This window comes from Mustelus asterias, chromosome 1, assembly GCF_964213995.1.
Source record: "Mustelus asterias chromosome 1, sMusAst1.hap1.1, whole genome shotgun sequence".
Classification (NCBI taxonomy): Eukaryota; Metazoa; Chordata; class Chondrichthyes; order Carcharhiniformes; family Triakidae; genus Mustelus; species Mustelus asterias.
The window spans coordinates 10,092,542-10,110,747 of record NC_135801.1 but is presented as its reverse complement, the minus strand read 5'-3'; the positions used below and the strand labels follow the sequence as shown (position 1 = coordinate 10,110,747).

The window sequence follows — 18,206 nt, the reverse complement described above, 5'->3', positions numbered from 1 at the left end:
GCAACATTAGTACAATCCCACAGTAACCTATATACATTCCTGTAGTACTGGCCAGCCCTGGCTCAGTACTATCCAGTGGGAACCAACGATGGTTCACCACAGACTGTAACACTACATTCTGCACTCTCTCCTTTCCTTCTCTATGAACGGTATGCTTTGTCTGTATAGCGCGCGAGAAATAATACTTTTCACTGTATGTTAATACATGTGACAATAATAAATCAAATCAAATCAAACTTTTTTCTGTGCTGTGGACCTCTATCATTCTAAAAACCCTCTCTTGCCTTTCCGTGAAGCAAGTGTCAACCATTTCAAATAATTCAGTGCTTGCCACTGTGCCCCACGCCCTCGATAGTAATCAAGCTCTATTTTAATCGCTCCACCATTCGCGGCCCCACCGTTCTCCAACTCCTCTGCCTAATGCAGAGATTTGTGATTGATGTTCTCTCTCTGACGCTTTCCCTCTCCCTCTGTAGAGAACGAAACACCTTGTTTCTTTTCGGCGTCTCCCCATTGTGGGAAAGGTTACCAGGAACTGAAAGAGAATCATTGTGTTTGCGCACATTATCAGTGTTTTACATGTTGCATTTGTAATTCGAGGATTAGCTCTGGGTAGCGCGAGCAAACCAGTGTGTTGCAATTTGGAAAATCAGCTTTGGTCGGGTATTGTGCATTTGGGCACTAGATGGCAGCGGAGGATTTTTTATGAAGCAGTTTACTGACCGCTATTTCCTCCAATCCACATTTACATGGCTTTTTGAGAGGCTATGAATTCACATGCTGGATAATACCCTATTTACTGACAATTATCAACTCGAAGGTGAGGATCAGAGCAAAACAGTACAAGTACAGACAACATGGGCGGCACGGTGGTACAGTGGTTAGCACTGTAATCTAGATTAACCTGCAATCTAGCAATGTTTAATGTTGAGAAATAGTGCAGAGAGATAAAAGGGAGTTGATAATTGGTTATATTTCAGCAACTGGCAAAGGTTTGCGCATTCCCAAACAGACAGCCCTGATTTTCTTCTCTCTTTCTGTCTCTTGTAACTCCGATAATGAGGGGAGTTTCAGTAATATCAAGGCATGTTGTGATTGGGGTCCAGGGATTCCGAAAATCATGGATTTTGAAGAATTAGCATTCTAATTTTTAAAAAAATGCTGAGGGTTACTGAACTCTGGGGGGCGGTACGGTGGCGCAGTGGTTAGCACTGCTGCCTCACAGCGCCAGGGACCCGTGTTCGAATCCCGGCTCGGGTCACTGTCTGTGCGGAGTCTGCACATTCTCCCCATTTCTGCGTGGGTTTCATAGAAATCATAGAAACCCTACAGTGCAGAAAGAGGCCATTCGGCCCATCGAGTCTGCACCGACCACAATCCCACCCAGGCCCTACCCCCATATCCCTACATAGTTTACCCGCTAAATCTCTCTAACCTACGCATCTCAGGACACTAAGGGGCAATTTTAGCACGGCCAATCAACCTAACCCGCACATCTTTGGACTGTGGGGGGAAACCGGAGCACCCAGAGGAAACCCACGCAGACACGAGGAGAATGTGCAAACTCCACACAGACAGTGACCCGAGCCGGGAATTGAACCCAGGTCCCTGGAGCTGTGAAGCAGCAGTGCTAACCACTGTGCTACCGTGCCGCCCCACAGTCCTCCCACAGTCCGAAAGACGTGCTGGTCAGGTGCATTGGCCGTGTTAAATTTTCCCTCAGTGTACCCGAACAGGCGCCGGAGTGTGGCGACTAGGGGATTTTCACAGTAACTTCATTGCAGTGTTAACGTAACCCTACTTGTGACACTAATAAATAAAGTTAAATCAAGTTTGCCTGCAGTAACGGTGTGCATTTGCTGCTGCCTTTCAAAAATTGAAAATGTTCAAACTATAACACTTTGGGGAACTAATTTAGGCAAATAAATTTCATCTCGGGCAGGTTGAACAGTCTGCACTCAAACCACATTTGAATTGTTCCTTTGGAGAGTGCCGGGCGTTCAATAATGCATTCCTTGCAAGAAGGCTGCACCAGATAATGCAAAACCATGCTTAGTTCTGTGTTCTGCTGGCTGCAAGCAATTACATTTCGGAAAGAGCAGAAATTAATTAAATGTAAATGGGGTATTGTACATTCTTTGTCACATAATTGAAACACTGCCTCACACACTCTGCTGATGCAGGGGTCATTTAAAATTCTGCTACTCCAAAGTAATTGTGTTAGAAAGATAGATTCATAAGCTAATGTAACAAGCTTTTATTTTAGCCTTAAGCTGCACTGGCAAGAAATATTAGGAAATTTCCTTCAGTTATATGAAAATGCATATTTTATAGCATAGCTGGAGGCGTTAATTGTACAGAAAGGGATACACAAGACATTGTTTGAAAAATGCACTGCCTGTTCATTTTTATTTTACTTTAGTTTTAAACGTCACGTGTACTTAGTTGGAAGTTTCTTTCGGTGTAATCTGATTCCCAGTCCAGTCAGAAAGAGATCATCTGGGGATGATGTGTCAATATTTACTTTCCACTCAGAGGTGCTGTGACATTGAAATGAGAAACTGGTTAGAACTTTGCTGATTTTTTTCCCCCCACCTTCTGTATCACCATTCAATGAGGTGAATGTTCGTGATTGGGCTATTTGAGGTTTGGTTTGAGTTGAAAGTCGTATATTTTCGGCCACCCAGCGTCTTGTTCCTCTTGCAAACCCTCGTCCTGCCTGTGCTGTCTTCCTTTACTTTGAGCAACAGGAAGGAGACAGTTTCACATTGGTGCAACAGAGGGTGCTAATTGGTGCATTAAGGCATATTGTTGGTCACCTATAAGTGACGCCTAGTGGGTGGATTTTCCAACCGCACTCGCCCCAAAACTGGAAAATCCCACCTGAGGTCAACAGACTATTACGTGGTCTGGCATCTTTCGGACTGTGGGAGGAAACTGGAGCGCCTGGAGGAAACCCACGCAGACACGGGGAGAATGTGCAGAGTCCGCACAGACAGTGATACAAGCTGGGAATCGAACCCGGATCCCTGGTGCTGTGAGGCAGCAGTGCTAACCACTGTGCCACCATGGGATTGGCTTCCCCACTGAAATGGCTTCAACTGAGCTAAGGCTGTCACACATGGGATGGTGATAGAGGATGAAGAAGCTGAGGGGGCGGGGCTGCACTTTCCATCTGTATGAACAGCAAGAACTAGAAGTGGCAGGGAAACATACCTTCAGGCATCGGTGGTGGTTTCAAACAAGAACTGGTCAGAGGCTAGGAATCTGGTGGTGGTTAACTCACCGCCTCATTCTTGGCTTTTCACACCTCATAGGTTTGTGGTCCATCCAACTCGGAATTCATTTCCCTCTGGGAGACCTTTGCTATTGGCATCTCCTGCTTCGACTGGTCACCAAATAGGCTCTCAGTACGTTCTGACCCATCCACGCAAGGTGAGCTCTTTAACAAGACAGGGTTGCGCCATTACGCCGCACTTGGAATATAGTGTTCAATTCTGGTCGCCGCGCTTCCAGAAGGATTGGAGGCTTTGGAGAGGGTACGGAAAAGATTTACCAGGATGTTGCCTGGTATGGAGGGCATTAGCTATGAGGAGAGGTTGGAGAAACTTGGTGTGTTCTCACTGGAACGACGGAGGTTGAGGGGTGACCTGATAGAAGTCTACAAGATTATGAGGGGCATGGACAGAGTGGATAGTCAGAAGCTTTTTCCCAGGGTGGAAGAGTCAATTACTAGGGGGCACAGGTTTAAGGTGCGAGGGACAAGGTTTAAAGGAGATGTATGAGGCAAGTTTTTTACACAGAGGGTGATGGGTACCTGGAACTCGTTGCTGGGGGAGGTAGTGGAAACAGATACGATAGTGACGTTTAAGGGCGTCTTGACAAATACATGAATAGGATGGGAATAGAGGGATATGGTCCCCGGAAGTGTGGGGAGTTATAGTTCAGAAGGGCAGCATGGTTGGTGCAGACTTGGAGGGCCGAAGGGTCTGTACCTGCGCTGGAATTTTCTTTGTTCTTTGTTCATTCAAAGATTTTAGTAGCCTGCCTTTGGTAGGGATGTACATGCACAGATCTCTAGGCTTTGTTGAAGGATCTCGTATTTCCCACATCTGCACATAGTCGTATCCTCTCGGTGAGCGTAGTCCGCTCATTGTTCTGGATGACTTGGAGGTTGGTTTGAGGAGTGTTCGCAGACTTCCCTTTCTGGAAGTTTGCAGCCTGGTCATCATTAGGGCCTGCAAGCTATCTATAGTGGGAGGACTATTTGATCCATTGTAACATCAGTGTAACAACTGAGGACCAATGAGCTGATAAGGGACTTTGAAATTCTGAAGGAGTTCGATAGTGTAGACGAGATGAAAGTTTTTCCACATGCTAGGGTGACCAAAATTAGAGGTCCAAACAAAATCCGACAAGGAAATCAGGAGAATTTCACCCAGCGAGTGGTGAGAAGGTAGAAATTTGCTGTTGCTTGGATACATTTAAAGGGAAGCTAAAGAAGAATGGAATAGAAGGATATGTTAATAAGGTGATATGAAGTGAGGTAGGGGGAGGCTCGAGTGGAGCATAAACATTGGTATAGACTTGGGCCAAATGGCCTGTTTTTGTGTTCTAAATTCTGTGGAATTCTTTGTTTATCCTTATCTGCCTCATGATTCTAAAACTATGTACATAGATCATAGAATCCTACATTGCAGAAGGAGGCTATTCGGCCCTTCGAGTCTGCACCAACCACAATCCCACCAAGTCCCTATCCGCATAATCCCATGCATTTCCCCTAGCTAGTCCCCCTAACACTAAGAGGCAATTTAGCATGGCCAATCCACCGAGCCAGCATGTCTTTCAGACTGTGGGAGGAAACCGGAGCATCCGGAGGAAACCCACGCAGACACGGGGAGAATGTGCAAATTCCACACAGACCGTGACCAAAGCCGGAAATCGAACCCAGGACCCTGGCGTTGTGAGGCAACAGTGCTAACCACTGTGCCACGTGTGAGAAGTGGGAGAGAATAGTTAAAGGAAAGCGGGCAAAAATATATTGACAATGACTGAGAATTATCCAATGCACAGGTGTCAACTTTACGCTATCCCAAAGTTCTTTACAGTATTAAGAACAAAGTATAGTTTTTAAGTTGAATGCATATAGCTTCTCTCGTACCTACCAACTCAAGAACAGCTTCTTCCCTGCTGCCATCAGACTTTTGAATGGACATACCCCGTATTAAGCTGATCTTTCTCAACATCCTAGATGTTACTGTAACACTATATTCTGCACTCTTTTCCTTCTCCCTTATGTACTCAACGAATGGTATGCTTTGCCTGTATAGCGTACAAGAAACAATACTTTCCACGGTATACTAATACATGTGACAATGATAAATCAAATCAAATATAAGGCAAAATGGTTTTAGTTGCTTGTGATTCTCAGTGCCTGGGTGTCTGAGTAGATTCCTGACTGAAAGGCCAGGTCTTCTGGGTTAGTTTGTATAAAGCACATTTTTAATGAGGTTTTACAACCCCCGAATCTGGAGAGATTGTGGAGAGGAAAGCACAAAGTAGAGAAAAAGTTTTACTATTGTTCACAACAGTAGTTCGGGGACCACTGAGGAAAGACAGGAGAAAGAGTTCAGTGTATGTCAGAAAGTAAAACTGAAATTTTTAGCTCACAACACCAGGTTAAAGTCCAACAGGTTTATTTGATAGCAAAAGCCACTAGCTTTCGGAGCGCTGCTCCTTCGTCAGGTAAGTGGGAGCCCACTTACCTGACGAAGGAGCAGCGCTCCGAAAGCTAGTGGCTTTTGCTACCAAATAAACCTGTTGGACTTTAACCTGGTGTTGTGAGACTTCTTAACTGTGTTTACCCCAGTCCAACGCCAGCATCTCCACATCATTTTTAGCTCTCTCAGAAGTAAATGTTACAAGACTATTGGGGCAATAGTTGACTGAACAGTCAGTTACAGAACTCAGTAAATTGATCTGTTTTGCAGAGGTGCTACTGGAAGACTGAGTTTAACGTGTAGTTTTTAAGTGTCCCAGGGAGAGTTACGAGTTAGGTGAAATGCATCCAGTGAATGCTCAGGAATTTATGGGATAGAAATCGCTTGCAACTGTGCTAGACCCAAGTGAGAAACCTTTGTGTGTCAAGCGAGTGGTAACTATTCACTGGTTTAAGTGTCTGTAGGCATATTGTTGAGATAAATGAATGATGTGAATCTGAAGTATCTTCTTGTGTTTAGATTGAGAACTTTTCAACCTTTCCGTCTGATCTAGTTTAGTTCATTTTTCTTCAATAAATATTTTATTCTTTGTGTTAGAAGTTCATCAGCAGACTCCTGTGAATCTGTTCAGTAACTTCCCTCCACGATTTCTAAAAACAAAGTTAGGATCTATCAAGCCAGGTTTCACTCTGATCTGTCCCATATTAACAAAAGCTGGGATCATAACAACGACCAATGAAGCATTCCTCGGGTTTGGTTTTCAATACGGGGTTGGGAACCCACACTTTTTTAAAAATGAAAAGCCACTAAGTGGACCAGAGATGATCTGGGCACCCAATTAGAGATGCCAGGCATTGAATGGAGGTGGGAATCTCCCGCCAAGGATGAAGTTTCACATTGCCCTGCAGAATGGGATCAGAGAGCTGGCAGCATCACAGTGCAGGCAACTGTCCAACCAGTGAATCAGAGGGTCCTTAATGCACTCAGTTTGAATAGGGATGGTGACGTTCTCGTGGTATTATCGCTCGACTATTAATCCAGAAACCCAGCTCATGTTCTGAGGACCCAGGTTCGAATCCCACCAGGGCAGATGGTGGAATTTGAATTCAATAAAAATATCTGGAATTAAGAATCTAATGATGACCATGAAACCATTGCTGATTGTTGGAAAAATCCATTTGGTTCACTGATGTCCCTCAGGGAAGGAAATCTGCCATCCTTACTTTATCTGGCCTACACATGCTGTAGCCTCCTTGAGTTTCTGTCTGTATGCCATATGGATTTTAACAAGAGGATGCTGTCCATTTGTCTTGTACATTTGTCCAGGCCAATCTAAAGTTCCTTTAGGATTTTTAATTCTTTACGCTGTCATGCAAGTTTGGTAGTTAAAGATATTTTTTGCAAGATCATTTTAGTAGCATGTTAATGGTTGTGTTTCCTTTTCCCTCTCTCTTGGATCCAGGATGTTCTGAACAGATTGGGATCCTGTGACCTCGATGAGGATGATTTGATGCTGGACTTGGAGTTCTTGGAAGATCAGCGTCATCAGAGCGACGATGCTGCCACCAAACATTTTGGTAAATTCTTTCAACCTTAAAGACTATTTCTCACTTGGAAGCAGCATCCCGACATTTAATGAATTTGTGTCACATTGTCCTTCAGGGTATTTTAGCGAACATTTAACTACTTTAAGATTATCAGGCCTCCTTTAAACTTTCAAGCAAGGAAATATTGTACAAACCTAAGATTAAAGCAAAGTACAGCAATGCTAGAATCTGAAACAAAGAGACAGAATGTTAGAAAATCTCAGCAGATCTGACAGCACCTGTGAAGAGAGAATAGAGCCATCGTTTCGAGTCGAGATGACCCTTCGTGAGAACTAAAGACAAGGAAAATAGGACAAGATTTATACTGTAAGAGTGAGGTGGAGGGGCTCTAATTGATAGGGATGGCATTGACAAAAAGACAAAGAGAATATAAATAGTGATGATAAAGGCTGGGAATGGTGCTATTAGCATCCATTAAGAGATTGGAATGTGTCAATGGCAGAATGTCAAAGGACAACCTGAGGCATGTGGCAGATGGCCCTACTGGGGCAGGGTGAGGGGGGGTGGGGTGTGGTGAAACGAGAACCTTGTGGAAGATTAACATAAATATAAACTGTTTCAGTGGCAGTAGTTGCTGATAAGGCACACAATAGCGGGCGGCACGGTGGCACAATGATTAGCACTGCTGCCTCACAGTGCCAGCGACCCGGGTTTGATTCCGCCCTCGGGTCACTGTCTGTGTGGAGTCTGCACGTTCTCCCCGTGTCTGCGTGGGTTTCCTCCGGGTGCTTCAGTTTCCTCCCACACTCCAAAGATGTGTAGATTAGGTTGATTGGCCATGCTAAATTGCCCCTTAATGTCAGGCTAAATTAGCAGGGTAAATACGGGATTACAGGCATAAGGCCTGGGTGGAATTGTTGTTGGTGCAGGCTCGATGGGCCGAATGGCCTCCTTCATCACGATGATTCCATGATATTAATATCTTCCAGGTGACTGCTACATATTAAGGCTGTATCTGCAGTGCTTAAGATTGCTGCCTTCTCACATACATACACTCATCTACTGAGCTGTTATGGGCACACATTAATTCTACTGATAAACTATCATTTCAAGGAAAGTGTTTGACAGAAAATATTTATCTTGATGCTAATCTGTTTCATTTTTTATGCCTTTGTATTTTCTCCTCCCTTTGGACTTTTAACAGTTCGCCCCATCTTAATCACACTTGCCCACTGGAGCGATGGAAAAATAATTTGTCAAATTCTGCAGTGCGTGTATTACCCAGCAACATTTTTTTATTTCCTTACCTTATTTTCTTTCATTACCTATACCCTTTCTCAGTTGGCCATAAGTGGGGCTGGGAAGGGTGTTCTCTCAAGACTTCCGTCACCAAATGACACATGAACGTCCTTCTCAGTAACTGGTACTGAGACTCTTGGCTTCGTTTTTCTCTGTGGCAAAACTGTTTAGTTGCCCGTTTGTTTTTTTTATCTCTGCCCTACCCACGGTCTGGTAGATGGAGTACAATGATGGAAACCAAATGTGAGGTCATCCATTTTGGTAGGAATAACAGCAAAATGGACTATTATTTAAATGGTAAAAAATTGCAGCATGCTGCCATGCAGAGGGATCTGGGTGTCCTTGTGCAAGAATCTCACAAGGTTGGTTTGCAGGTGCAGCAGGTAATTAATAAGACAAATAGAATTTTGTCCTTCATTGCTAGCGGGATGGAGTTTAAAAACAGCCAGGTTATGTTGCAGCTGTATAAGATGACTGGTGAGGCCACACCTTTGGTACTGTGTACAGTTTTGGTCTCTTTACTTGAGAAAAGATATACTGGCACTGGAGTGGGTGTAGAGGAGATTCACTAGGTTGAATCAGGAGTTGAGAGGGTTGGCTTTTGAGCAGAGACTGAATAGACTGGGATTATACTCATTGGAATTCAGAAGAATGAGGGGAGATCTTATAGAAACATATAAGATTATGAAGGGAATAGATAAGATAGAAGCAGGGAGGTTGTTTCCACTGGCAGGTGAAACTAGAAGGGATGGCCTCAAAATTAGGGGGATCAGATTTAGGACTGAGTTGAGGAGGAACTTCTTCACCCAAAGGGTTGTGAACTTGTGGAATTCCCTGCCCAGTGAAGCAGTTGAGGTGACCTCATTGAATGTTTTTAAGGCAAGGATAGATAAATTTTTGAACAGTAAAATAATCGAGGGTAAGTGGAGCTGAGTCCATGAAAAGATCAGCCATGATCTTATTGAATGACGGAGCAGGCTCGAGGGGCCAGATATCCTACTCCTGCTCCTAGTTCTTATGTTCCCTCCCCATCATAAAGGGTAAGCAACTTCTCTTATGCATTTGACTCTCAACCATCTCAGTCGGCCCTTGTTTGTTCTATCATCTGAAGTGTGCCAGTGTTGCTATGGGGGTTTGTACAATCTTGTGGATGCTAAGCCTTGCCTGAAAATAGCAAAGACCTTCATGCTAGGAACTTGCTTAGGCCTTGTTGCCCTTCTGTCTGTGGAACTTTGGCTTCTGAGTCAAGTTATGGGTATTAATTACTTTGGGGAGGTGCTACAGTAAGTACAGATTTTAAGTGATTTCAGAATGCATTTTTAATTGTCTGTTCTCAATACTTAATGCCCTGAAGGGAGTTTGGTAAGTGCAGATTTTAAACCTGTCTTTGTTTAATTTTTGATGAATTCTGACAAAAGCAGGATGCAATCTATTTGTTGTATATCTTCTGGCACCTCGTGACTGTGATGCATAGCGAATCTCTGAGAGTTTAAATTGAAAATGGTCTAATGTTGACATGGAGTGTTGATTCCAATTTGCATATTTCATTTACCAGACCTCAGTATTCTGATGTTATGGAACTCCAAAGATTAAAAAGTCAATGTGAAAATCGCTATTCTAACTTGCTGACTGTGTAATACCCTGCAGCTAATTTAAATTGGCATAGATCCAAACACAAGTATTAGTTTAATGCCCCAATGAAATCAATTAAAAATTAATTACAGCATTCGAAATCATTTGAATTTTGCGGAACTGTTATGGAAGCTGAAAATCTGTCAGGCGCTTAATAACTGCTGAAAATATCTGGTGTTCCCTTTCACAGTATTTGGGCCGTTCCACTGGACTGCAACAAAGAAATGCAATCCAACGAGAGTCATTTGACCATGGTGTCCTTTCTGTTGCATCAGAAAGGCTTTCGAAATAACTAAGCGAGTGCACGTTGCATAGTTCCATTGCAGAGTCGATTCCATTCTTGTAACGTTGAGCTCCCATTAAATATGGTCTGCATCTCATTTACTTGTGGCCATTGTTTGTTTCTCCCAGTTGCAGCAGGGTGGTACAGTCGTTAGCACTGCTGCCTCACAACGCCAGGGACCCGGGTTCGATTCCCCGGGATCACTGTCTGTGCGGAGTCTGCACGTTCTCCCTGTGTCTGTGTGGGTTTCCTCCGGGTGCTCCAGTTTCCTCCCACAGACTGAAAGACATGCTAGTTTAGTGCATTGGCCATGCTAAATTCTCCCCCAGTGTACCTGATTAGGTGCCAGAGTGTGGCGACTAGGGGATTTTCATGGTAACTTCATTGCAGTATTAATGTCAGCATACTTGTTACTAATAAATTAACTTTAACTTTGCTTGGCCCATGCTGTGTACTAAAGGGTACCCAAGTGGAAACAGCAATAAAAAGCCATTACTATTTATTTATTCTTCACAAGTAGGCTTACATTTTAATAAAATTATTGTGTGAAAATCCCCTAGTTTCCACACTCGAGCGCCTGTTCGGGTACACTGAGGCAGAATTTGACATGGCCAATGCACCTAATCAGCACACTGTGCGATGAAGCCGGAGTACCCGGAGGAAACCCACACAGACACGGGGAGAACGTGCAAACTCCACACAGACAGTGACCCAAGCTGGGAATCAAACCCAGGTCCCTGGCGCTGTGAGGCAGCAGTGCTAACCACTGTGCCACCGTGCACGGAAATAAGGAATGTAATGAGCGTAGCAGTGTGGCAAGCTACTGCATCATTGGATTTAGCAGCTAAAACCTGGTGAAACAATGATATGATCGAGATAATATTTATGGTGTTAATATATGTATATATATCCTCCGTCTCAAGTTGCAAGGAGGGTACGAGAGTCTGCGAAGGGATATTGATAGGTTAAGTGAATGGGACCGAATGGCCCACTCTTGCTCCGAATTCATACATTCTTATGTATTCATGTTTTAACCTTGTAGTCCCTCAAAGCAGTGAGTTGTTTTAGTGCAGAGTATCTTATTATGCATGCTGAAATGTAACTTAAATAGTTTTGCATGTAACTGTGCATCTATCAATTCTTTCTACGTTAATAAAGAAAAACTTGAATTTACACACTGCAGTTATGACCACTGCATATTGCCAAAGAGCTTTACGGCCAACAAATTAGGGTGGCACGCTGGCACAGTGGTTAGCACTACTGCCTCACATTGCCAGGGACCCAGATTCGATTCCCGGCTTGGGTCACTGTCTGTGTGGAGCTTGCATGTTCTCCCCGTGTCTGCGTGGGTATCCTCCGGGTGCTCCGGTTTCCTCCTGCCGTCCAAAGATGTGCGGGTCAGGTTGATTAGCCATGCTAAATTGCCCCTTCGTGTCAGGGGGATTAGCAGAGTAATATGTGGGTTTACGGGGATAGGGCCTGGGCGGGATTATTGTTGGCGCAGGATCGATGTCCCAAATGGCCTCTTTCTGCACTGTAGGGATATTTCTGCTACTCTTCTTGAGAATAGTGCAATGGGATGTTATACCTTGATCCAAGCAGATAGAGGGGGCTTCACTTAACATCTCAACTGAAAGATGGCTGCTGAGACTCTGAAAGATTGCAGGTATAGTTAGGTAAAATCAATATTAGGTAGAATTTGTTTGTACTTCAGATATTATACTTTAGAATTGCGCAAATGATTATAGGCTAACAAATAGCCATTTTACCCAAAGGCTTTTTCACACACATACATGGGCAGCACTGAACTTAATTTTTTTTAAACTCTGAATTTAAATGAAGACAGATTACATTACTTCATGTTGGTAGTATCCATTGGAATTCTTGTGCTCCTGCCTTTTTTTGGAAATAGATATCAGTAAGGACTATTTAATTGCTTTATTAATTTACCAAAATAATTTTAAGAAAGGTGATAACACACAATGTTCAACGTTTATTTATTAGTGTCACAAGTAGACTTACATTAACACTGCAATGAAGTTACTGTGAAAATCCCCCCGTCGCCACACTCCGGTGCCTGTTCAGGTACACTGAGGGAGAATTTAGCATGGCCAATGCACCTAAACAGCACATCCCTTGGACTGTGGGAGGAAATTGGAGCACCCGAAGGAAACCTACAAAGACACTGGGGAGAACATGCAGACTCCGCACAGACAGTGACCCTGGGGAATCGAACCTGGGTCCCTGGTGCTGTGAGGCAGCAGTGCTAACCACTGTGCCACCGTGGTTTAGTCTGGGGTTTGGAGTTGTTATCAATTAAGAAGACATTCTTAAAATTTAGCTCAGTGTACTTGAAAGACTAGTGGGCTTCTAAAAGTCAGAATTGAACATTATCAGGCACCTGGCAGATGGGGTGGGAACGTAGCCATTATTGAGCTAACAAAGACTTTAAGTATCACTATTTCTAGTGTTAAAATTTTAATATCACTTCACGAAAATATAAAAACAAGTAAAATTAATTAGAATTGATATTAGAACATGTCACAAGCATTGATTGACCAGAGAGAGGCTTACAGTGTTCGCATCACATGACCATCCTCAACAATTAAATAATAGTGAATTATAAGGGATAGTGAATTATAAGGGAGGGTTCAAAAGAGATACAACCAAAGCTGAAGCTAGCTGACTTTATTACCATGGATGCCTTTCGCTGAAGAGTTAAGGCTTTGTTGACTGATATTTGTACTTGCTAAGCTGTCAATTCTCTTTCTCTGCTAATTTCTGTCTGATTGTTTTTAGTGTTTAAACAAGTAGTATTGTTGTGTAATTTCTGTTAGCCTGTTGGCCAGATCATTATTGTAAATGAGAATTGGTTCTCAATTGACTTACCTGGCTGAATAAAGGTTAACTAAATAAAGAGGCAGGCACCGATAGCTTCTATAGATGCTCTAATTCAGTTTAGTGCGGTCGAAAGATGCAGGTTTTTTTCTCCAAATATCAGAAGCATTGAAGAAGGGTTTAAGCAGAAAACTTTAAAACCAATGCTTCTTAAGGTTGTTTTAAAGTGTCCAACTCTTCAACAAAGTTTATTTTGGGCCCTGCTCTTCAGACAGCTGAAATAACTCAGGGAGTTAAGATAAAGTAATGCCTTGTTTTAAATATTTGATGGATGTCCTCAGAATTTTTAGCTGTAGCATCAGTCATTTTACTGGATTTTATATTGGAATAAGATTGTTATTATCATCTTCCTCTGATTTTTTAAATGTTCTGCAAGATGCCAGATCAGTAACTCCAAGGTATATACTGAAGTCAATAATTTTCTGTTTTGGCATAAATGTGAGGAAAGGATGTTTCACCTCTGTTTCACACTGACAATTTCAGGATTTTTAAAAATAAAAACCAGCTTTATTCATAACACAGTTTAAGTAAAACTCTAACAAAAAGAAATGGATTAACGCTGATTTCAAATCCACCACCCCACCTGTACCCCATATCCCCTTATCCCTTTTTTTATTAGAAATATATCTATCTCCTTCTTGGGGTGGCACAATGGCACAGTGGTTAGCACTGCTGCCTCACAGCGCCAGGGACCCGGGTTCAAATTCTGGCTTGGGTCACTGTCTGTGTGGAGTTTGCACGTTCTCCCCGTGTCTGCGTGGGTTTCCTCCGGGTGCTCCGGTTTCCTTCCACAATCTGAAAGACGTGCTGGTTTGGTGCATTGACCCAAACAGGCGCCGGACTGTAGCGACTAGGGGAATTTCACAGTAACCTCATTGCAGTGTTAATGTAAACCTTACTTGTCACTAATAAATAAACTTTACTTCTTGAAACCATTCAATGATGCAGACTCCACCACATTACAGGACAGCGAGTTCCATAAATTCACCACCCTCTGCAAGAAGTAGTTCCTCCTCATCTCAGTTTTCACTCAGCTGCCTTGCAACCTATACCTGTGACCTCTGCAGTGAAGGAGATGAATTTTTGAGTGTGATAGTCCCTCAAGAATTTCAAAGCGCAGCCTGATGGTCTTCTGTTAAAAAAACAAAATGGGACAGGGCGATAATTAATTGCATTACGCTTGCAGACGGGAATACGTTGGCTATCTGTCATCTCTTTAAACATTGAACAGTCAGCTTGTCTTTAAAAGGACTGTGATTAAGTTGGACCAAGCTGAACATACAAATTAATGACTTTGTGCTTTTTAAAAAAAATCTAATTAATGGCACAACCCACCAAACAGAGCAGAGGATCGCAGACATGAGATTAGACGGCCAGGTGTTAAATTTGAGATCCTTATTGGGAACACTGACTAATTGAGAAATAACTTGCAATGATGTGGTGCCTTATTGCATCTTCAAGATGTCCCAAAACACTCTGCAGCTGGCAAATCCTTTAATAATGCGTACTCGCTGTCCTGATAGAAGGAGAGATAGTGGCTAATTTGGGAATAAGTGATCAAATAATCTGTTTTAAATGGGGCTGGTTGTGAGAGGAATGATGATGAAGGAAACTTTGTCATCTTCATCTTTCACTTATTCACAGGATACGGGCATGATTAGCAAAGCTGGGATTTATTGTCCATGGTTGCCCTGGAGACTTGATGGGCCGAACGGCCTCTTTCTGCACTGTAGGAACTCTATGATGATTATTCTATGACGATGGTTATGGCCATGCCCCCTTCACAGTGTGGTCCATGGCTGAAGCCAGACAAGTGGGGAGGACCTCAATGCCTGCCACCCTGAGGTTGCCCGCTGGGCTATCCCCGATGTCTTTGGGTGACTGGAGGTCTCGGTTAATCAGCACTAATAGGTAAGGGATTTTCACAGTAACTTCATTGCAGTGTTAATGTAAGCCTACTTGTGACACTAATAAATGAACTTCAGCTTTAAACTATTAGTTGGCGAGTTCAGTCGGTAAGGGTGGAATGTTAAAAACAAATTAAAACATGCTACCGTGCAAAGGGACCTGGGGGTCCTTGTGCATGAGACGCAAAAGCCCAGTCTGCAGGTACAACAGGTGATCAAGAAGGCAAATGGGATGTTGGCCTATATTGCGAAGGGGATAGAATATAAAAGCAGGGATGTCTTGATGCACCTGTACAGGGCATTGGTGAGGCCGCAGCTGGAATACTGTGTGCAGTATTGGTCCCCTTATATGAGGAAGGATATATTGGCATTGGAGGGAGTGCAGAGAAGGTTCACCAGGTTGATACCTGAGATGAGGGGTTTGGATTATGAGGAGAGGCTGAGGAGATTGGGTTTGTACTCGTTGGAGTTTAGAAGGATGAGGGGGGATCTTATGGAGACTTATAAGATAATGCGGGGGCTGGATAGGGTGGAGGCGGAGAGATTCTTTCCACTTAGTAAGGAAGTTAAAACTAGAGGACACAGCCTCAAAATAAAGGGGGGTCGGTTTAAGACAGAGTTGAGGAGGAACTTCTTCTCCCAGAGGGTGGTGAATCTCTGGAATTCTCTGCCCACTGAGGTGGTGGAGGCTACCTCGCTGAATATGTTTAAAGCGCGGATGGATGGATTCCTGATCGGTAAGGGAATTAAGGGTTATGGGGATCAGGCGGGTAAGTGGTACTGATCCACGTCAGATCAGCCATGATCTTATTGAATGGCGGGGCAGGCTCGAGGGGCTAGATGGCCTACTCCTGCTCCTATTTCTTATGTTCTTATGTTCTTATGTTCTTATGTTCAGGGAAAATCACCGCCCGATGACTGTTTCCCACACAGTTTGGGCCTCCTACCCCCCTCCCCTCCTCCCCGCCACATTTGACCATGGTGTTATAGTCTTGGACCCCATTGGGAAAAATCTGTCTCATCGTTGGAAATCAAACTCTTGTGTTGTTCAATGGAACTTGTGAATTAAAGAAAAAAATTGGGAGTATAGGCTGGAGAATTTGCAACTTTCTTGTTGAGTAAGTAACCTTTCTGCTCATCATATTATTCCATAATGCAGTTCAGTCAACCAACGCATTTGGCAAATATAAAAATCCAACTGAAGAGATTTTCAAATCCTCTGGGTAAAGATTGTAAGCTGTTGACCTAATCTCGATTATCACACATGAGTACCTATCTTCTGATTGGTTTGTACCAAAATATTTTTACTTCCAATCATGGAAAAGATGCTTCTTTCTCATATGGAACAAGTGTTATTAATGTCTGCAATGATTTTTATGAAATGCCAGCCATGATTCAGTTGGGAGAACTCCTTGCCTGTGACTTACCTGTGGGCGGCACGGTGGCACAATGGTTACCACTGCTGCCTCACAGCTCCAAGGACCTGGGTTCGATTCCCGGCTTGGGTCACTGTATGTGTGGAGTCTGCACATTCTCCCCGTGTCTGCGTGGGTTTCCTCTGATGTGCGGGGTAGGTTGATTGGCCATGCAAAATTGCCCCTTAGTGTCCTGGGGTGTGCAGGTTAGAGGGATTAGTAGGGTAAGTGTGTGGGATAGTGGGGGTAAGGCCTAGGTGGGATTGTTCTCGGTGCAGACTCGATGGGCCGAATGGCCTCCTTCTGCACTGTAGAATTTCTGTGATTCTATGACTCTCAAGGTTCCAAGTGCAAGTCTCACTCCAGGCCTTTGAACACATTCTGGTTCAATGCTGAGGGAGTGCTGCACTGTAGGAGGTGCCGACTTTCAGATGCGACGTTAAAACTGTTTGCTTGATTCCATGATGCTGTTTCAAAGAAGATCAGGGCAGTTATCCCCGTGCCCTGGCCAGTATTTATCTTCAATTAATATCACAAAAACAGATCGTCTGGTCATTATCATGGTGCTGTTTGTAATTTTTTTTTTGTTCGTGGGATGAGGGCGTCGCTGGCTGGGTCAGCATTTATTGCCCATCCTGAAGGCATTTAAGAGTCAACCACATTGCTGTGGGTCTGGAGTCACATGTAGGCCAGACCAAGTAAGGATGGTAGATTTCCTTCCTTAAAGGACATTGGTGAACCAGATGGGTTTTTACGACAACCAACAATGGTTTCATGGTCATCAGTAGATTTTCAATTCCAGATTTTTATTGAATTCAAATTTTACCATCTGCCATGGTGGGATTTGAACCTGGGTCCCCAGAGTATTGCGCTGGATCTCTAGATTACTAGCGACCATACCACAATGCCACTGCCTCCCCTGAATTGTCTTTCCTACATTGCAATAATGATTACACTTCACAAATACTTCCTTTGACATTATGTCCAATGGCCCTCCAATGTAAGTGGAAGCCTTTCTTTCTTACAACTGTAATTCGGTCGTCTTACTTTGTCCTAAATAGTTAGACATCAATGTCAGCTTTGTCGTAGTGAGCAACACCCCTGGTCAGAAGATCAACAGAGGGTGACTCCAGAGAAGCTGTTCTCGAGTCGGTTGATATGTAATCTCAGACTTTTGTATCTTTCTCCTGATGGAAGAGAGTATGTCTGGGGTGAGTGGGGTCCTTGATTATGCTGGATGCTTTTCTGAGGCAGCAGGAAGTGAAGACAGAGTAAATGGATGGGAGACTTGTTTGCGCGATGGACTGGGCTACGTTTACAACCCCTTGTGGTTTCGTGCGGTCTTGGTCAGAGCAGAAGCCATACCAAAGAACAAAGAAAGTTACAGCACAGGAACAGGCCCTATGGCCCTCCAAGCCTGCACCAAACATGCAGCCCGACTGAACTAAAACCTTCTACCCTTCTAAGTACCATATCCCTCCATTCCCATCCTTTTCATGTATTTG

General features: G+C 43.6%; 1 protein-coding gene across 4 annotated transcripts in view; it reads left to right on the top strand.

Moving 5' to 3' along the window:
• ccser1 (coiled-coil serine-rich protein 1) overlaps window positions 1–18,206 on the top strand; it is a 1,298,783-nt gene that overhangs the window by 298,205 nt on the left and 982,372 nt on the right. For all 4 annotated transcript variants that reach the window (XM_078209035.1, XM_078209007.1, XM_078209017.1 and 1 more), the window contains exon 4: window positions 7,183–7,297. In XM_078209035.1, coding sequence (XP_078065161.1) covers window positions 7,183–7,297 — 115 coding nt within the window. The remainder of the gene's footprint in view (window positions 1–7,182; window positions 7,298–18,206) is intronic.